The 22,625-nt window shown below is 35.3% G+C and overlaps 1 protein-coding gene across 1 annotated transcript in view; it reads left to right on the plus strand.

Moving 5' to 3' along the window:
* LOC149555773 (uncharacterized) overlaps positions 1 to 22,625 on the plus strand; it is a 126,489-nt gene that overhangs the window by 24,435 nt on the left and 79,429 nt on the right. The window contains exons 4-6 of the mRNA XM_089829933.1: positions 9,515 to 9,646; positions 9,734 to 9,850; positions 10,049 to 10,141. Of these exons, the coding sequence (XP_089686059.1) occupies positions 9,515 to 9,646; positions 9,734 to 9,850; positions 10,049 to 10,141 (342 nt within the window). The remainder of the gene's footprint in view (positions 1 to 9,514; positions 9,647 to 9,733; positions 9,851 to 10,048; positions 10,142 to 22,625) is intronic.

Raw genomic sequence — 22,625 nt, forward strand, 5'->3', positions numbered from 1 at the left:
AGGGAGGATTTTTTGAGGCACAATCCTTTGTGAATGATATCTTCTCTATGAGTAGAAGTTCTAAGTGAAACTCCTTTGTAATACATTCTTCTTTGTGAGAAAATTAAGGTGAAAGCCTTTGCACCACCTTTTAACTAGGTTCAAGGTGGTTAACCCTTTAACTAGGTTCAAGGTGGTTACTATTTCACACATGATATGTAATGAAAGGTGACGATCTTTCACTGACATATATAAATACAATGTAACCATTGTAAGGTGACGATCTTATAAATGGTACACCTGTTATCATGACAAACTTCATTAAGTTGTCCCAGAGAGTTGGAAGTCATTATAACGGATGTATCAACCAGAAGGTAACCAACATAATGAGGAAGTATTGACTTATCACTAAAAAGTCGAAAGATTGATATTAGATTTAGAGGGAGTTCGAAAGGCATCCTTGGGTGAAGAGAGCTTCTAATGAAGTAACTAGAGGACCTGACCTCCCAAGATCATTATTCAGAGGGAGGATTTTTTGAGGCACAATCCTTTGTGAATGATATCTTCTCTATGAGTAGAAGTTCTAAGTGAAACTCCTTTGTAATACATTCTTCTTTGTGAGAAAATTAAGGTGAAAGCCTTTGCACCACCTTTTAACTAGGTTCAAGGTGGTTAACCCTTTAACTAGGTTCAAGGTGGTTACTATTTCACATATGATATGTAATGAAAGGTGACGATCTTTCACTGACATATATAAATACAATGTAACCATTGTAAGGTGACGATCTTATAAATGGTACACCTGTTATCATGACAAACTTCATTAAGTTGTCCCAGAGAGTTGGAAGTCATTATAACGGATGTATCAACCAGAAGGTAACCATTGTAAGGTGACAACCTTAATAGTAGTTGACCTATCTCCTAACACCAAAATGTGTTGGAGCAAGTGTTATCATGGTTCTTCGGGCTGGATTTTGCCGGACACCTTGATAACCAACTTATTATAGTTCTTTGGGCCAGATTTTGCCGGACACCTTGATAATCAACTCATCATGGTTTGTTAGGCCGGATTTTGCTGGACACCATGAAAATCACTTTGTTATGGTTCTTCGGGCCGGATCTTGCCAGACACCATAACATAAATCTATCATAGACCACACTAAGGGTGGTATTTAAATCTTGTATTATAATTGCTGAAATTCTCTTCTTGCTAATGAGGGAGTGTTGAGAAATTTAGCTTCATAGTGAAATGAAACAAATTCCATATGTGATATATATATGTGTGTTGATGGATTTATGTCGATATCGTTATATATGTCATATATATAATTGTAAGATACAATATTGATATAATATATCATATATAATATTATTCTACGCACAAACACACACACACACACATATATATAATATTATATATATACTATAGTATACATATATATTATATACTATATTATACATATGTTTTATATATAATACATATGTTATATTGTGATTTATATTGTTAATATATATTATTTAATAATGATTAATCATAGAGACATGTCTCTTCATGAGACATGTCCCCTACTCTTATAAGGGATTCTGATCTGCATTTGAAAAACACCAATAACAATGGTAGTGTAAATACATTTGCAGAAATGATCCTTACAAACTTAACATGGTATCAGAACCAACTGCAAATGTAAGAAAATAAAATAAAATAAACAAACACAAAGGCTTCCTCAACGAGTAGCAAATATAACTGTCAGTGAATGAAGGAAATGAATTGAGAGGAAATTTTAAACTACTCATGGTACGAAGATACCATGGAGGCGAATAGTAGTAGTGCAAAAATACATTTGAAAACATCAATAACAATGGTAGTGTAAATACATTTGTAGAAATGATCCTTACAAACTTAGCAATTAAGGAGTGTCCCTATTTAATTTATCACCCCCCTTTAGTGCAACTTAGGGAGTAATGTATGATTGATGATGATTCATGATTCTTGACTACTTAGGCCATGAAAGTACATATATACAAATTTCTCATAAAGCCAAGTTAAGGAGAAAGACTATTGGGAACAAAGCTGCCCTCCAAAAGAAAATGATACAACAATGAATGTACAAGTCAAGAAGGTATGTCATAGGAGGAGGGACTCGTAATATCCTTCCCGAGGATTACTTATAATGTGATACTTGTAGTGTTGGCAAATGCATGTTGAAGATGATCCACAAATTGTGCAAGGTGACTTCCTATTCCAAATATATATGAAGTTTATTATGTCTATTGATTTTGTACATGATGCAAAGATTGGTATGCATATTCTGGTTTGATATTACTATTAGGATTCAACTGTGTAGTTTTTTTTGAGTCGAACTTAGTAACCCATGTTTCACGAGTAGTGGTTAACATGAACCCATCTATCATGAAAATGAATGGAACACTTATCACTAATTAGATCTAGGTGATGCTTACAGAGGTGAAGCACTATGACTTCATTGCGACATCCTAAGAGGTCACTTGTCCCAATACTACTATAGCTTGAGCTCATTTAACTATGAAGTCCTCCCAAAGAAATTTCTATTGATTTGATAATATATCCATCTAGATATTTATGGTCTATTGCATATCAAATGAATAGATGGGGGTCCTCAACCTATTGGTTGATTCAACATTAGCCCCAAGAGCGGTCTCTCGCCCTCTTCGCCCTGCTAGACATACAACATGGACATCTGCCGGGGTGGCATACCTTGTGGGGTGCTTGTACTTACTTTCCCTATCTATGTCTCATCCCTTTGAAGACAATAGCCATCATTGTATAGTTGGAGAGGAGATTGTAAAGGGGGTTCCTTGATTGTTCTATCTAACCCCAAGAGCAAATCCTTGCCCTCTTGGCCCCACAGGCAAGCACCACGGACTTCCTATAATAGCCCCTATTGGGACTTGTTTTAAACTTTTATTATCAACTAAGGTTTGAATTGCACTTGGAAATGGCAATTTACTTGGTCTCCATAACGTGAATCTTGTTACTTATGCAATTTTATATATGTGATGAGAATGATTATAATATTTCTGTTATGGATTCCATATCTGCCTTAATTCCAGTAGACTGCAGACCAATCATTATTGAAGATAAATAGCTAATTATTAATCAAGATTATTAAACCAATCTAATTTCCGACAGGGGCTGCAGTAATCATCCAGGCTAAGAATTTCAACTCTCAATTTAGATGTTGGGAGTTGCGATTTATCCTCCTCCTCCGATCTTTTCCGATCTTTTCCTTATGGTGAATACCAAATATAATTGATAATCTGATTCTTTCATCATCCTTGACTGCTGGAAATGATTCCCATATTTCCTTTTCACCAGTTGGCTGTGACTTCTTCCATAAATTCATGGCCTGTCAGAGAAAAGTGATTCTTCATGAACCTTTCTCTTAATGCTAATTCACATCACCTCTTATTTACATTGCAATCACATCCCTTCATTAGGAAGTCACTAAGTCTTTCCATCGCACCTATTCATTAATCTGCTGATAATAGGATTACCTTTGGGTCATCTTTTGCTGTTAACAACTTTAATATTGTTCTTTATTGATCAAGAGGAGTACTTATGTGTTGTGCTGGGAGGACAAATAGTTGTTTAGTAAATTATAATGTCGATTGATATTAATCATCCACATCACCACATGCCACTTCATGACTTAATCATAATATAATTCTAACCATTTATTTATCAATTTAATAATTGTAACAGTCACTAAGTATATCTTTGTCCTAGATTTGGCATAATCATTGTCTAATTCTTAGTTACAGATTGCTCCCATTATGCTTGTCAGTATTCATTAGTACCATAGTTACACCGGGTTGGTGGAGAGGGGACGGGGGAACAATGGGGCCTCAATTTGGGGATGGCGGCAGGGGACAAGAGGGGGGGATGGGGGGTATATAGTATATACTATACATATGATACTTAAAATGCTAATTATGAAAAGATGTATAACAATACAAGACACAAATATGAAGTATAAGTTCATCAAATCCACTATTGCTAGTTTTGCTGGGCACGAGGGGACAAAGGGGCCTCAATTTGGGGATGGTGGCAGGGGACAGGAGGAGGGGATGGGGGGTATATAGTATATACTATACATATGATACTTAAAATGCTAATTATGAAAAGATGTATAACAATATAAGACACAAATATGAAGTATAAGTTCATCAAATCCACTATTGCTAGTTTTGTTTTACATTGAACATTGAACAATGAATTGTGAAAGAGATCTAAGTTCTAAGTTCCAACTTCTATCAAATAACTTAAATAATCAAAGATTGAAGATTCAAATTCAAAACTTAAAAGTCATAGATATCTATTATGATATATCATATTATCAATTTAGCAAAAGTATGAGTATCACTATCTCATCAATCATTCAATGGCATCATACACTTAAATTATATCAAATAACAACAACTATGATATGATCACAATGTTCAATGCTTCAAACTTCAAATATCCAAATCTCAGTTCCAAACTACAAACTTAGACAACTATGAAAACTCTTCTTCTTGCTGCTGTTTCAAAAATTAGAAAACTATAAATTGAATAGAAATGAGAAAAGATCGAGATTTAATGGGATTTCAACCTCTTAATGGGCCCCACATACCCTAGGGTAAGAAAACAATAAAAAACAACAAAACAAAACCTTTTATATTTTAATTTTTTTTGCATATTTTTATGTGCCAAAAAGGGGGGACGCGTTCTTGTCCCACGTCCCCAGTTGGGTCGGGGGACACGTCCTTGTTCCCAAGTCCCCAAACAAGGACACGGGGATGTCCCCCTCCCGGCAGCGACTTGGTGGCGCCATTGGGGACATGGGAATGCCGTCCCCCTATCTTGGGTGTGTTCCCACCTCGGGTGCAGCAGCCGAAAACAGCGAAAATGCGCCCCCGCGTTACTATGATTATTTCTTTAATATATTTGTTTAACTACTGACTTGTAGTTCACGATTCTTCTTATGACACAATTATGTGCTCTGCTCTCAATTGATATTTCCGCTATGTAGCCAATGGTGGTTTTTGAATGGATTGCATATGTTCCTAGCTTATTCAGATACCGCTCTGTCCATTTAATCATCTTTTTCTTTTTTCGATACTTGCTGCTTCTTATAAGTATTGCTTCTGTGACCTCTGCCGGCTACATACTCTTCAGGGTTATTGGGTGGCTGAGCATATTTCCTTAATGCCCATTTGCAAAGTTTTCTTCATATGATATCCTTAATTATCCTCAACTGCTGAATGATATTTTTATACGATCATCACTTGATAGTTTCGGATCTGCTTTGTTGACTATATGAGATGAATGTATCATTGTAGTTGACCAAAGGAATACGTATATCTCCTGTCGGTGCTATTAGCTTGTATTAGCCAATGTTATCTCTGTTATTTATTTATTTGCTGTATTATTTATTTTTATATTCAGTTTTTATTTTTATATTTTTTATTAAATATTTATATAATTTAAGAAAGGGAACATTACACATCCCTAGGGTGGCCTACTTAGATAGTCATCTTATAACTCCCATCTTAGACCACCTACCTTTCATACATGATGGGTTTTAAACAGTTTCATCATCAGACATGCATTTTATATTCTACCATATGAATATACATGTATAGAGATATTTATTGTCAAAAAATGCACAATCTAAATATATACCGCAAGAGCAGTTGTTAGATTATATAATGATAGGATAAACAGGTTTGGAAAGAATGCCAGTCTGCTGCTTTCAAGCCTGATCTAAATGTTATCCACTTCAGTAATACATGATGTGTTTGCCAATCAGATTATAGAGGTTCATTCTTAAGTCTATTTGCCTCCTTAATCAGAATGCTTTTTGTTTGATCTGATGTTGCCATATTAACTGTTCTGATCACCTTCCCTTTGTTACTGCCTTGTATCAGATTCCTCATTCTTTTTTGATGTTTGAGTGAGGTTGCTGTTGATAGATCTGAGACCTTCCTTTCTGATTGGATTAATGCCTTTCTTCTCCTTAAATATTGTTGTACCCTGCTGAAGGGTTGTTTCCTTTGAAGTGGCCTCCTTTCTTGCCAAGAGTGGTTTCTTCCACTTTCTTAAGTGCCCCCTAACTAATTGTTTTTGATGCTTTTCAATCAATCTTAGTACCAATGCTTCATAATTACTGCTTTAATAGTTATCATCACTGCCTTGTCTTAATCACTATTGTAAAAACTTAATCGCTGTCCTTAATGAATTAATTAAACCTCTGTATATTTGTGATTTATATGCCAATTCTTTATCAGACTTGTTATTGGTGTGATTACTCCCCTTTGCTTCCTCTAATTACTGCTATATATGTCAATGATAATCGCTGTATATAATTCATTAATGTCTGCTGTTCTCTGCTCTGACTATTGCTGTCTATTATTCCCTCCCAGAATCTGCGAAACCGCTTACCAAAAATTATCTGAAAAACATCCAACCTGCAGACGGAGACAAACACTGAGAATAACATCCACGATTTTGAAGATAAATTGGTAAACCCTTCAAGCTATTGCAGATGAGCAGAATGCTCCAAAACCGATTGCAAAATACTGTGATTGAAGTTTACAAAATATTGTTTTTCAGAAAAAAGGGGTAAAACTAAATCAGAGATACCTGACATAACATTGCACACAAACTTCACAAATGACAGAAACCAGAAATAAATTTTGAGGAGAAAAATCGACCAAAATCAAACACAATTTTTAGGTTAAAAATTGATCAAAACCAAAGGTGAAAAATTTATCAAAACCAAACCTCAATTTTTGAGGTGAAAAATTGATCAAAACTAAACCCATTTTTTAGGTGAAAAATTGATCAAAACCAAACATGTTTTTTGAGGTGAAAAATTGGTTGAAACCAAACAGAGAGCTGATGCAAAATCTGAGACGCAGATTGGCATACAAACATTGTTTTTTAAGGATTAACAATATAACCCAATAGAAACCAAAGAGCCCTCCGAAATTGCAGAAACCTTCACTAGGGTATATAGGAGCAAACCTTTTATTTTTGAGGAAAAAATTGTAAACCCTCCAGATAGTTTTTTAAGGAGAAAAAATTATTAAAAACCCCAAAATCATTTTTTAACTGGAAAAAACTGTAAACCCCCCATTACCCACAAGTTGAAATCCAGTGTTCAGATTTACGATACTAAGTCAAAACAATTGCTGCAAAACCTGATAATTTTTGAGGAAAATGTTATTAAAACCCATTGGCTTATATTTGAGAAGAAATCATTAAAATCCAACAGATAATTTTGGAGGGAAAATTATGAAAACCCCCCATAGGGGGGAGTCATACCTAGACGGGCTCCTGCTCTGATATGATGAAATTATTGTATTAACAATGTACTCTTAAATAGAGTTTACATATGCTAATAATAGTGTAGTCTAAAAATAGATTGAACTAAGAAAAGCTTAAAAACAAAGCCTAAATGACCATTAACTAAGATTCTAGAAGAATGAACTAATTTTGGTAAGAGCCTAGGATTCCAAAAATAATTCGAATACTTTTTTCCGTCCCCCCTCTAGAAGTAATCACACATTTTTTAAATACCTGCCCTCTGTCTTTATTTCAAGGGGGTTGGCCTTAATAAAAAATATATTTAGTTGAATTTATTTCAACACCAACAGGTGAGCCTTCCCTTTGCCTTACTTGATCCTTTTATGCAATTGTCTGAGTTTGGCTATTTATGCTGCTGGGATCGTTTTTTTGAAGTCTTCTTGGATGGATCATGACATGTTAAAAAAAATGCTAAGTCTCTCATTGTGACTGTCTGTTGGTTTAAATATCAAATTGGAATCTTTCCTATGCCATATGTCCATTTATGTGTTTGACCCTTGTATGCGATTGCCTGAATTTTGCTATTTATGCTGCTGCGATGTCTTTTTTTTTTTTTGATATCTTCTTGGATGGATCATGACATGTTCAAAAAAATGCCAAGTCTCTTATTGTGACCGTCTGTTGGTTCAAATATCAAATTGGAATCATTTGTATGCCATATGCGCATTTATGTGTTTCGATTTAGTAGGAATGGGGTGATTACTTGTGTGTCACTTATTGGCATCATCCTTGTGAGCTTAGCATTTAATTTTTTTTCGTCTGAAAATCAAGAGACCGTCTGTTGGTTCAAATATCAAATTGGAATCATTTGTATGCCATATGCGCATTTATGTGTTTCGATTTAGTAGGAATGGGGTGATTACTCGTGTGTCACTTATTGGCATCATCCTTGTGAGCTTAGCATTTAATTTTTTTTCGTCTGAAAATCAATATCTTATTGCTTCTTAGAAGATCTATTTGAATTCCACATTTTGTTCCGTATTGCTCTGAAGCACATCGTAAAATTAAGTTTTGCAAATTTTCATCCTCTTGATCATTGTCATACCTATGGATCACTAATTCAATACTATTCAAGGTTATGCTTTGATTTTCTGTATCATCAGCGTGGTTATTATACCCATTGTTATTGCTTGCTTTTGGCATTTTTAAAAAAGCCACTTTATATTTTTCTAATGATTATTTTTAGTGAACTTTTCCCTCTAGTGTCACTAGAATTAAATCTAAAGTTCCAATGCAATTTATCTAGCAAAGAGTGTCTGCACTTAGTTAATATGCATGTTTTTAAGGGACAATGCTACCGAGGTACTCGGCTATGCTACTCATAGTGTTATCATGGTCTCACATATAGGTGAGACTACTGTTAATATAGCCATTGCGTCTCTGCTGGCTAGGTTACCTTTTGTTAAAATACTGAAACCCCCTCAAGAATAGTAGGGCTGAATCTTTTAAATCAAAGAGTGCATGAAGGATGAGAGGGGTGATGATGCCTAAGGAATCTATTTGGCCGCAGCTTCAGATTGGTTATAATCCTCTATCATAGTAGGGGCACACCCCTATTAAGGTCCAACTGTAGAATGTATTTGCATCCATTATGGAACATGTTGCTTTGTGGCATCACAGACCGAAACATCATCCTTGATTTTATCTTTAAGTAGTTAATTTATCTGATTTGCATTGATTTGCACTTTCCCTACTTTTGATTCTAATGGGGATCACCTGATCCTCTAGAAGAGTTGTGCCAGTCCACAACTTCCGCTTCGTGATATTAATTATCATTATGCCAACTTTATTTGATGATAATATTAATCAGAAACTAATTGCTTTCTTCTTCTCATCTTCAAAGATTAGAGCATAAAGTAGGTGTTCGTCAAGATTATAACAGTTTTAGTGTCTTTATTTTCTCTGTTGGAGTCAAATACAGGATGTTATTATCTATTATGCCATCAAGTCTGTTCGTTCTGATATTATGTACAGTTTAAGGTTTGTCATTGCAAACCCCCCAAAAGAACTCATCAAGATAATAAACAGCTTTAGTGCCTTTATTTCCTTGTGTAGGAGACAAATGAACACTGTATTCAATTATTTATTACACCATCAAGTTCATACATATTTTTATATCATGTAATTTGACTTTGGTTTTAACAGATTATGGTTTGCCATTGCAAACCACCTGAAGATGGTAGCTATGGCTGTGGAGATGAATGCCTGAATCGACTGCTTAATATTGAATGTGTCAAAGAGGCATGCCCATGTGGGGATCTGTGTTCAAATCAGCAGGTGAATTTTATTGTTGAATTTGTTTTGATGACTGTTGCATTAGTAGATTGAGAATAATCATATACTCTTGCATATATTTTTTTGCAGTTCCAAAAAAGACTATATGCCGAAGTTAGGTTGTTGCGCTGTGGGAAGAAAGGTTTTGGGTTACAAGTTCTGCAAGAAGTACAAAAGGGGTTATTTATCATTGAATATGTTGGAGAGGTTAGTATCACTTGCGAAAGATACATGTGAATTGCACTACTGTCATCATTGATAGTGATGTTTTAAAAATCTTTATATTATATGATATGGATATGTATAAAAATGGTTATACTTACTACCTAAAGAGCTTAATTCTTGCCAGAAGTTTGCATTTATAGTTAATTGAACGAATACTAATTTTACCATTGCCCAAAGCAGGTGCTAGACATGCAGGCATATAATGCTCGCCAAAAAGAATATGCTTCGAGAGGTCAAAGGCATTTCTATTTCATGACATTGGATAGCAATGAGGTTTGTCTCTCGTTATTGTTAACTGTGATTTCAGAATCACCACTTCATGGAGTTGTTAGCTAGTTTGAAATTATATTCGTCTTATATGCATGTATATTGTCTATACACACATACACATACACATATGTCCTTTCTAGGTTATTTATGTATTGGTTAGTCTTGTTTTATTTCGTTTTATTTTGTTTTAGGTTTCTAGTTATCACATTTAAATTTTCTTTTATTAGTTATTTTCAAGGTTGCATGGGTACGTGGGTACGGGAACGGGAACGGGTATGGGAGCGGGTACGGGTACGCATATTTTTCAAAATAGGGGACGGGGGTAGTGTAAGCCTAATTTTTTCTATATAATTAATATTTTATAGAAAATATAAAAATCAAAATATCTGTCATGAGTCATGACATTGAGCATTCAAAACAAGAAATTTGAAAATATAAGCCATAAGTCAAATATATATATGCTATTGCTGAATGTTTAAAGTATTTTTCATAATTGGGGACGGAGGTACTTGGGTATGTCACACTTACTTAAAATTTACACTTTTGTATTTATAAAAAATCTGATTTTATGAGTCATGACAATGGTTTTTCAAAACAAGAACAGTAATAAAGTTTGCAAATGTAATGGACTGTTTTCAGTTTCAGATTTGCTATATGTTTGAAATAATAATACATGATAAATGCTTAGATGCATAACAAAGAAGGCAGACTTTAAACATGAACAAGAAGATCCTAAACCATATGACAATGACATATTGCAAATGATAAACTTTTAACTTGAACAGTGATAAAGTTTATTGTTAGTGAGTATCAAAGTTTCAAACTGATTTGGTATTGAATTAAGTTTGATAAACAACAAGCTAATACAAAAACAAAAAACCAAAAAAATAAAATCAGAATCTTAATCAAGGTCCTTAGCTATGATGCTCTCCACCGAGTACCCGGTACGTAGGATACGTGTACCCGGTACTTGGGTACGTGGGTACGAGTACCAGGGGTGTGGGTACGATTACCCATGCAACCTTGGTTATTTTTATACAGGGTAGATCAGCTTTTTATATTTGCTCATCGATATTAATTATGTATCAGCTTTATTGTACACACACACACACACACACACACACACACACACGTATCAAACATACATATATATATATATATATATATATATATTCATAGATATTTATACATATATATATAGGTATGTGTGTGTATAACTGTGTTTAAATTCTTTTGCTTGCTATAGTTCTAAAATATATTCTATATTTTAGTCATGTTGGTCATTTTTATGCATTTGTTTCCTTTATTAATTTGTCTATTTTTGGTAAGATTTTTGCTTAATTTTTTTGTATTTGTTGTGGTAGACTTTAGTTATTTGTGGGCTTGGTTTTGGGTTTTTTTTTTGTGTTTTGTTCATTCATTTGCTTTTTTGTGTAGTTTTCCCTTCTTTTTTCTTCCTTTGTTTTTATTTTTTTACTTTTTTGTTTTATGTGCCTCCCTTCTCCATTCCTTTTAGTGCTTCTTGGTGAGGCTTAGTCTGCATAATTTTATTCTTGCATTCTCTCATCCTGATGATGGATCACAGGGTGTGTTCCAAAACTTTGATGCTAAAAAAACCAACTCAATCGAATCTAGAAATCAAATTATACATTTCAAATGGATTGTGGAAATCTGATACTGTTAGTTTGAAATTGTTTTACTAGGGTGAACATATTATCTTGTATACAAAGGTGATCCAGTTTGGTAGGCATGCTCTTTTTCCTAGCTGATGACTATCTTATAATAACAACTTTTATGTGCATGTCTGGAAGCAATCAGTGTACCACTGGACATCTCCCTGGGTCTGGCCAGACATGTCAGATGTTAGTAATTCTACGTTCTATGTCTGCCTATTTTTTTTAGCTTATGAGATGATCACTATTTGCATGATTGATGTATATTTGATTACTTGTCGAACCTGTAATTACTATATACTATTTTTGAGGCAATTTGAAATGTCGGCATGTGTGCCACCATTTGAAGACCAGTTATTTTGTTAAATATGTATTTAGCACCAAAAAGTGATCTTGGAGGAGTCTATTGGGACTGTTAAATTGATGTGTTCCTTGTAGCAGTGAAGAATGTGGTTCTTAAATGGAAGGAGGCAGTTCCTATATGCATAGAGGGAAGAAATTGAGACAACAAAGTACACTAAGCGAACATGAAAGTTATGAACTCATTTGATAGTTATTCAAGATTGAAAAGAAAGCCAATGCTTAAAATGCATCTGTATGAAACTTTCAAAGTTGGGGTTTGAACTGCCTAAAATGAACTGGAAATGCCCACTCTCTTATTTCTATGTAATGAGAGTTCTGCAAAGAAATAAGGAAATGTGTGAATATATATCTTTTGAATTCTGAGGAGAAATAAGGAAGTGTATGATTTTTTCTTTTAATTCATCAAATTTAGCTTTCACAGTGCTTTACTACTAACAGAGCAGGTATTTGAGTGAAACTGACCCGAAAATGATTGGGTTAACTTGTAGGTACAGTTGTACTGCTAATATCATATAATTGAAATCTTATTGTAGGGACAAAAAGAAAAGGGTAATATAGAAACAATACCTTATTTGAGTTCATATGTAAAGTTATGACCTCTATAAGTTGCAGGATACTGCATTAGTGGACGATATGAGCAGGATTGAAATAGTCTTACTAGTTTGATATAGGTTGATCACATCATTAATGGAATATGGAACGGTTAATGTTTTTGGCTGACAGAGGACATAGTGACAGAACCAAAGATTGATCCAACGATTTTTATTAATATCATTTTGGTCTCTTCACTTGGGTGGTGTACTAGAACAAAGATTTGAAGATTGGGAGAGCTTAGAATAGCTCAAATATAAGAATTGCAAGTTTTCTAAGAATTCGTATCCTAGATAATATGGTAATAGAAGGTTGTAGTTCCTTATCATGAATTTGTAGGAGAACAAGACTATGCGTAGAAATGGAGTAAGACAATGTTTGGCTGTCAGGATGCTTCATGGTGTTCTTGAAGCTCTCAATAGGGAAGCAGAATTATACAAAATTTGATGATTGTGGACTCTTTCTTGATGTTGATGTTTTTATCACTTTTTTATGGTAGTTTCTTGTGAGATATCCAACAGTCTGTAGCACAAGTAGATAATTATTAGCTGTTAATAAGAGTGATCAGTAATGTGAGGAATTTACAATTTGTTGTATACAATTTACAATTGTTGCAATTGATTTAAAATAAGCAATGTAACAACAAATAATGGTAGGAACTGGTCAAACTCAGAACACGGGGTAAGAGGTGATGTTGGTTCCAACCAGCAAGGAAATACTTCACAATATGACATTAGCACAATGTAATAATGAGGGCATTCAGAAATAAGGTTCAGAGTTTACAATATACTTCAAAAAACAAACATCCAACCAAATATCTGAACTCTTCTTGTATTTCTCATTCCATAGGGGACTTGCGATAATGAACATATCAAATTCTCATACATCAAGTCTGAAAGACAGTACTGCTGCTCACATAAACAATAAAAAATGCAAGTAAAAATAGATGACAGAACCTGGTATTTCCGTGAGTGGGTGGACTGTTCACATGTTCATGGTTAATGTCGATTGAATGTCCTCAAGTACTGGAGTTGCCGTGGAGGATGACTGTCTAAGCACCCAGGACTGGTATATTCCTCATGCGGGAAGGCAAGGTGATGCTCCTTGCTGACTCGGGCACTGTACCTGCGATTGCTACTGTCAACCAACACACCTGACTTCCGGAAGACCACCTGCGGTATCTCAGACTTCACCCGCAACTCATAAAACTGTGCTCCTCCTAACCATGTGAGGGCAGATGATATCTGGCAATCTGGAGTTCCACTTCGCTGATGTCCTGCAGATCTGGTAATATGTGGCCTAGATGACCTTCCCTGCGGCTGTGATACCTTTCTACCTTCCGCAGACTTATCCTTTAATCTCTGGCTATTACAATGGGTTCCCACCTCTGGATATATGTAGTGATGGTTTGATACTTGGGGCAGACCCAATAAGACCAATGTATCACTCCTTCAATATCTATGTCAAACTGAATGTAGTCTCCAAGAGCAGTTGGGGCTACATCCAACTCCTCACACTGCCTTAAGGGGTTTCATCCTCAAAGCAACCAGTCACATTTAAGCAACCTTTTTGATGCAAGAGCATCCTGAGTTGCATTGCTATCCTGCATGTTTGCCAAGTTTCTTAGTTGCTGCCGAGTTGCAATGTCTTGCATTGCCAAATTCTCTTTGTTTGCCAAGTTATCCTTTGGTTGCCGAGTTCTCTCTTGTTGCTGAGTTCCTTTGGTTGCCGAGCTCTCTTTGGTTACCGAGTTTTTTGTTCCTTTGGTTGCCAAGTTCTCTTTGGTTGTTGAGTTTCCTTTGGTTGCAGAGTTCGCCGAGTTGTAGCACTTTGTTTGGTCCTTTGTTTGTCGAGTTGTCTGTACGCGGTTTCTAGTTAGAGCCGACCTTTGCATTTAATTTTGTGTTAGGTATTTGCTGAGAGCCAAATTGTGGCTTGTTTTAGCATTTAATATATGGGTTTATTTTGTTGTATTTGCTACAGGCCGACTTGTGGCCGTGCATGTATTTAAATGGGTCTTTGGTAGAGTTTTTAGGGGGAGATATGTAGTGTACAAAGAGCAGAAGCAAGTTTGGAATGCGTAGTTTATCATTGTGAATTGAGATTGAACTGTTATGTTGGCCGTAACCCAGAAGGCCTCACAATAGGGCATGTATTTGATGATTTGATGAATCTATGAAAGCATTTGTTTCTCTATCTCCTGTGTTTGTTGTTATTGTAGTTTTCCGTAGTGTTTACTCTTGCAAATGGCTTGGAATAGTTGGTTGTGCCTTTGGCCCTGGTCTTATCCCTCCCTGCGTCAGGTGGTATCAGAGAATGAGGTTCATCCTTGTGGAGATTGGATTGTGTAGAACCCTAAGTGAATTTGGTTGTAGGATTGCAGATTTGCAGATTTGACCTAAAACTTGTGGAGGGTTAGGATCTTGCAGGAAACGGATTGTAAAGATGGTTCGAGGTAGAGGAAATGCTGATTATGCCGTATTGGATACATTAAGACAAATTGCAGCTAGATTAGATGCTATAGAGACAGCCCAAAGAAGAGGAACGCATCTTGATGATGTGAGTGATGATGAAGCAGTCGCATCAAACCCTAATCCAGAACCTGAAGAAGATCAAGATGAGGCAAGGTTGTTGAGAGTATTACCTAGGGCAAATTCAAAACCTGCCGTCGAAGTTGTTCCTTATGATCGAAAATCTGATGGTGAGAAGAACCTTATGTAATAAAGGAAGCAATGAAGAACCTATCTTAAGGAGAAGTCTTTTCAAGACCAAATGTAAGATGGCTGGAAAATGTTGCAAGGTGATCATTGACAATGGAAGTTCTACAAATTTGGCATTAGAAGAATTGGTTACAAAGTTGCAGTTGCAGAGGTTGGGGCATCCTAAACCTTATCATGTTTCATAGATCAAAGATGAGCATAAGATATTGGTAAGTGAACAATGTATTGTGAAATTCAAGATTGGACAGCATTTTGATGAAGTTCTGTGTGATATTATACCTATGGATTGTTCTCATGCTCTGTTGGGTAGTCCTTGGCAATATGATAGATATGCTATACATGATAGAAGATTGAATCATATACCCTTTGCGTGAATGGAAAAAAACAAATATTGCTGCCTTTGATTGAAACTCTAGATGAGTTTAAGTGTACTATTGTGAGAATTTGCATGGTTAATGGAAAACAATTTGAAAAGGAAATGAAGAGAATCAAGTTTGGTTTGCCATAATTCCTAGGAGACCGAGTTGTGCCAGTAGCAACTGAGTATTAGAAACTAGACTGAGTGACAAAAGCTAATGGTAATCGAGTGACAACGGAAACTGGTAGTATTGACCGAGTGCCAGTGGAAAATACAAGATTGGTGAATGAGTATAAGGATATTGTTGCATGGATCTGATTCCTGGAGCTAGTTTGCTGAGTAAAGCACCATATAGATTGACACCTATTGAAAATGAGTAACTTAACAGAGAAGTGCATGAGTTGTTACAGAAAGGTTTTATTAGATAAAGTTTGAGTCCATGTGTTGTACGTGCTGTATTAGCACCTAAGAAGAATGAAGAATGGAGAATGTGTATTGATTCTAGAGCTATTAACAAGATCACAATGAAATATAGGTTTCCTATGCCAAGGATGGATGACATAATGGATTGTTTGAGTGGAGCAAAATATTTTACCAAGATTGATTTGAAGAGTGGCTATCATCATATCAGAATTAGAGAAAGTGATGAATGGAAGACTGCTTTCAAGACAAAAGATGGTTTGTATGAATGGTTGGTAATGCCTTTTGGTTTTACTAATGCACCTAGTACTTTCATGAGGTTGATGAATGAAGTTCTCAAAAGATTTTTGGTTAAGTTTGTGACTGTTTATTTGGATGATATTCTGATATTCAGTAAGACTAAGGAAGAACATCTTGAGCATGTTAGACAAGTATTACAAAGATTGAAAGAGGAGAAGTTGATGATTAATCTGAAGAAATCTTTTTTTATGCAAGAGGAGATTGTGTATTTGGGATTTGTGATTTCAGCTAATGGTTTGAAGATGGATCCTGAGAAGCTTAAAGCAATTTTGTAGTGGCCTACACCTGAGAATGTGGGCGAGGTAAGATCATTTCATGGTTTGGCTAGTTTTTACAGGAAGTTTATAAGGAATTTCAATTCTGTTTGTAATGCTATGACTGAGACAATGAGAGGAGATAAAAAAGAATTCAAGTGGACACATGGAGCTGATAGCAGTTTTGAGACTTTGAAACAAAAGGTTGCTGAGTTACCTATATTGGCTTTGCTTGATTTCACTAAGGTATTTCAAGTTGAATGTGATGCAAGTGGTAGTGCAATAGAAGCTGTCTTGAGTCAAGAAGGCAAACTTGTTGCTTTCTTTAGTGAGAAGTTGAATGATGCCAAAAGGAAGTATTTTGTGAATGATCAAGAGTTTTATGCTATCGTTCAAGCCTTGAAGAAGTGGAGACATTATTTGATTCCTAAGGAGTTTGTGTTGCATACTGATCATGAAGCCTTACAGTACTTGGGAAATCAACATAAGTTGAATCAAAGACATATGAAGCGGGTTGAGTACTTGCAAAGTTTTACATTTGTGATTAAACATAAGAGCGAAATCACTAACTGAGTTGCTGATGCATTGAATAGAAGACGTTCTTTGTTGACCACAATGAATGTTGAAGTTCTTGGATTTGATGAGATGAAGGAGTTGTATGATATTGATCTTGATTTGTTTGAGATGTGGAAAGAGTGTAGAGCACCTAGTTTGACAGAACAACCAAGTAAGTTTGATGAATATTTTATTCAAAAAGGTATGTTGTTTAAGTGTATTGAGTTGTGTATTCTTAAGAGTTCTATGAGGTTGAATTTGATTAAGGAAAACCATAGTGGTGGATTGGTTAGAAATTTTGGAATTGATAAAACATTGAGTATGTTGAAGGATAAGTATTATTGGCCACAAATGTATAGGGATGATCAGAAGTTTGTAAAGAGTTGTGGAGTTTGTCAAGTTGCAAAAGGAGTAAGTCAAAATACTGGTTTGTAGACACCTATTTTTGTTCCTGAGAAATCTTGGAGTGACATCAGTATCGATTTTGTTCTTGGATTGCCTAAGAGAGTGAAGGGGTATGATTCTATATTTGTTGTTGTGGATAGATTTTCTAAGATGACTCATTTCATACCATGTAAGAAGACATTAGATGATGAGCATGTTGCTGAGATTTTCTTTAAAGAAATTGTTAGATTGCATGGATTACCAAAAAGTATTATTTTTGATAGAGACAATAAGTTTGTTGGTTATTTTTGGAAGACTTTGTGGAAGAAGATGGGTACTGTGTTGAAGTTTAGTTCTACATTCCATCCACAAATAGATGGACAGATAGAGGTTGTGAATAGAAGCTTGGGTAATCTGCTAAGATGTTTAGTTGGAGACAAACCACATGATTGGGAGATGGTATTAGCACAAACAGAGTTTGCATATAACAGTTCTGTGAATATGAGTATAGGGAAAATACCATTTGAGATTGTCATTGGAATATAGCCTAAAGGGATATCAGATTTAAGGGATATTGCCAGTGAAGAGAAGAGAAGTGATGCAGGAGATGAGTTTGCCAATTTTATGAAGTCTTTGCATGAGGAAGTAAAGTTAAGATTGGAACAAAGTAATTAGAAGTATAAGGAGAATGCTGATAAGTCTAGAAAACATCATGTTTTTGCTATGTTCCACGGAGTTTCCGGGACGGGGACGTTTTAGGGGACGGGGACGTGTTTCCGGTACGGGTACGGGTCGAAGCCAAAATTTAGGGGACGGGACATCAGGGGACGGCGATTAAAAACATAGGGAATTTTTTTTAATATAGAGACAAAATTCAAATATGTATATCATAACATTGATAAACCATTCACCATAGACATTTTAGAAGATAAATACATGGAATATTATCAAATGGCAAATACTAAGTGCTTCCATTATAACAATATCACATACATATATAGCAAAAATTAAAATGCCTAAAGGCTTTGAGTACCATGCTGAAATCAGAATGAAATAAAGAGAAGTCCAACTAAAATAGTTAGTAAATAGTAAATACCGAACGCAGTCTTGCCTCACTAAACACAATCTTTGCTCATTGCTGCTACTGCTCTTATGTTTTTTTCCTTCCTCTTAGCAAGTATGTTAAATCGAAAAATGAGTAGAAGAGTTAGTGTTTTAATGGACCAAATATGGGTTGCATGTTGTTATTATGTCTTTAAGATGACTAGGGGCCACACAAACAACAAAAATTAGGAAAAAATGTTTTTTTGGGGATGGTTTGCCTTTACCAGATTGACTGGAAAAAAGGGGACGGCCAGCAGTTTCGGGGACGGCAAAACTGTCCCCGATACTGCTGGCTGTCCCCAAGTTTCCTGCCCAAAAAAATTGGCCGTTTCGGGGATGTTTTTTGAATTTTTCAAAAAAGGGACGTCACAGGGTACGGCCAAAATTCGTACCCGCGTCCCCGTTTTGTACCCGGTACGGGTACTAGGGTACAGAGGCAGGGGACGTGTCCTCGTGGAGCATAGTGTTTTTGAAGTTGGTGATGAGGTGACGGTTCATTTGAAGAAAGAGATTGTTTCCATGTTACATGAGGTTGCCTTTAGGTAAAACTTTAGGCAAGGGTGCAAGCTTTTGTGTCGACAGTTTTTGGCATGCCCGGTTGGACTAACATTTGAAGCATTATAAGTTCACTTGTGTCAAAGAAGAAAAGTTCCAATACGTGTTCAAAAGATAGTGTTGCTCTCAGTATTTTCAGGCCTTCAAGAGGAAGTTTGACAATAGTAATGCTTATGAAGTTGAGTTACTTAATGACATGGATATATCTCCCATATTCAATGTCGCTGATTTATATAAATATCATAGGTTAGATGATGGAGTTGCTATATCAGATAATTATCCTAAGAAGCAGGTTGAACAAATATTGGATCAGAAGGTTGGTAAGAGCAGAAGAGGAAATGATTACTTTGAGTATTTGGTAAAGTGGAAGAACAGACCAGTTGAAGATGCTAAATGGATTTCCCAATTTGAGTTGGATTCAACTCAGGTTGTGACGTCTCAATGATTTAGGAGAATCATTTCTTTCAACCTCGGTTGTCTAATGCAAGAGCATCTTGGATTGCATTGCTATTCTGCATGTTTGCCGAGTTGCAATGTCTTGCATTGCCGGGTTCTCTATGTTTGCCGAGTTCGTAGTTGCTGTCGAGTTATCCTTTGGTTGCTGAGTCAGAGTGGTTGTCGAGTTCTCTTTGGTTGCTGAGTTCGGAGTGGTTGCCGAGTTCCTTTGGTTGCCGAGTTTCCTTTGGTTGTCAAGTTTGCCAAGTGACAACATTTTGTTTGATCCTTCATGTGTTGAGTTGTTTGTATGCAGTTTCTAGTTGGAGCCGACCTTTGCATTTAATTTTGGGTTAGGTATTTGGTGAGAGCTGACTTGTGGCTTGTTTTAGCATTTGATATATGGTTTTATTTTGTTGTATTTGCAACAGGCCGACCTTTGGTCGTGCATGTATTTAAAAGGATCTTTGGTAGAGTTTTGGGGGGAGATTTGTAGCGTAGAAAAAGCAAAAGCAAGTTTGGAATGCATAGTTTATTATTGTGGATTGAGATTGAATTGTTATGTTTGCGGTAACCCAAAAGGCCTCACACTGGGCATGTATTTGATGATTTGATGAATCTATGAAAGCATTTGTTCCTCTATCTCCTGTGTTTGCTGTTATTGTTGTTTTCCACTATGTTTACTCTCATAGGTGGTTTGGAATGGCTAGGTGTGCCTTTGGCCCTGGTTATCTCATCCCTACCTGCATCACTTTTGTATTTTGAACAATATCATATTTTTCATAGTGTCAATCCCTAGGAAGCTCATTGCTTTTATAACCTTGATATGAGGGGAAGTCTAAACAACTAGGCAATGTGGGATAAAAACCATTTTCGTCTTCTAGTCACTTAAGTTACTTTTTGTTATAAAATGACTTTAATTTATAAAGTAACTTTATAATATAAAGTGACTTAACTATAGAAAAACTCTTCCACGTAAATATTTCTCCAACGAAACCAAATAAACTCTAGTGATTGGTTGACATCATTAAGATTAATGCCGTTAGCCTATTTGGATGGAAAGATAGAACAACAGGGCGCTAGTAAGGCCTAGCGTGAAGAAGGGGACATTATAGTATTGCTAGTAGTATGGTTTTGGAAATAGATTGAGATTTCACATGTTCATGGTAACATATTTTGCAAGGTTGCATGGGTACGTGGGTACGGGAACGGGAACGGGTACGGGAGTGGGTACGGGTACGCATATTTTTCAAAATAGGGGACGGGAGTACGTGTGTAAGCCTAATTTTTTCTATATAATTAATATTTTATAGAAAATATAAAAATCAAAATATCTGTCATGAGTCATGACATTGAGCATTCAAAACAAGAAATTTGAAAATATAAGCCATAAGTCAAATATATATATATATATATATATATATATATATATATATATATATATATATATATATATATGCTATTGCTGAATGTTTAAAGTATTTTTCATAATTGGGGACGGAGGTACTTGGGTATGTCAAACTTACTTAAAAATTACACTTTTATATTTATAAAAAATCTGATTTTATGAGTCATGACAATGGTTTTTCAAAACAAGAACAGTGATAAAGTTTGCAAATATAATGTACTGTTTTCAGTTTCAGATTTGCTATATGTTTGAAATAATAATACATGATAAATGCTTAGATGCATAACAAAGAAGGCCAGACTTTAAACATGAACAAGAAGATCCTAAACCATATGACAATGACATATTGCAAATGATAAACTTTTTGTATGTCAAACTTACTTAAAAATTACACTTTCATATTTATAAAAAATCTGATTTTATGAGTCATGACAATGGTTTTTCAAAACAAGAACAGTGATAAAGTTTGCAAATATAATGTACTGTTTTCAGTTTCAGATTTGCTATATGTTTGAAATAATAATACATGATAAATGCTTAGATGCATAACAAAGAAGGCAGACTTTAAACATGAACAAGAAGATCCTAAACCATATGACAATGACATATTGCAAATGATAAACTTTTTGTATGTCAAACTTACTTAAAAATTACACTTTCATATTTATAAAAAATCTGATTTTATGAGTCATGACAATGGTTTTTCAAAACAAGAACAGTGATAAAGTTTGCAAATATAATGTACTGTTTTCAGTTTCAGATTTGCTATATGTTTGAAATAATAATACATGATAAATGCTTAGATGCATAACAAAGAAGGCAGACTTTAAACATGAACAAGAAGATCCTAAACCATATGACAATGACATATTGCAAATGATAAACTTTTAACTTGAACAGTGATAAAGTTTACTGTTAGTGAGTATCAAAGTTTCAAACTGATTTGGTTTTGAATTAAGTTTGATAAACAACAAGCTAATACAAAAACAAAAAACCAAAAAAAAAAATCAGAATCTTAATCAAGGTCCTTAGCTATGATGCTCTCCACCGAGTACCCGGTACGTGGGATACGTGTACCCGGTACTTGGGTACGTGGGTACGAGTACCAGGGGTGTGGGTACGAGTACCCATGCAACCTTGATATTTTGGGATATGAATTAAAAGATGCTATGAATCTAGGAATCTACATGAGTATATATGTGGATTGTAAGGTGTCAGAAATGAGCTATAATTGTTGTGGAATAGTTGGGGAAGAGCAAGGTCAGAACCCTAGCTACAAAGTATATGTAGAAGAGTTAGATTAGTTATGTAACTTGTGCGTGCATCTTTTTTTTTGAAGCCATTAAAAATATTGAGTAGCAATCTAT

The sequence above is a fragment of the Cupressus sempervirens genome, chromosome 5, assembly GCF_028749045.1.
Source record: "Cupressus sempervirens isolate cs-2001-9-10 chromosome 5, ASM2874904v1, whole genome shotgun sequence".
Lineage (NCBI taxonomy): Eukaryota > Viridiplantae > Streptophyta > Pinopsida > Cupressales > Cupressaceae > Cupressus > Cupressus sempervirens.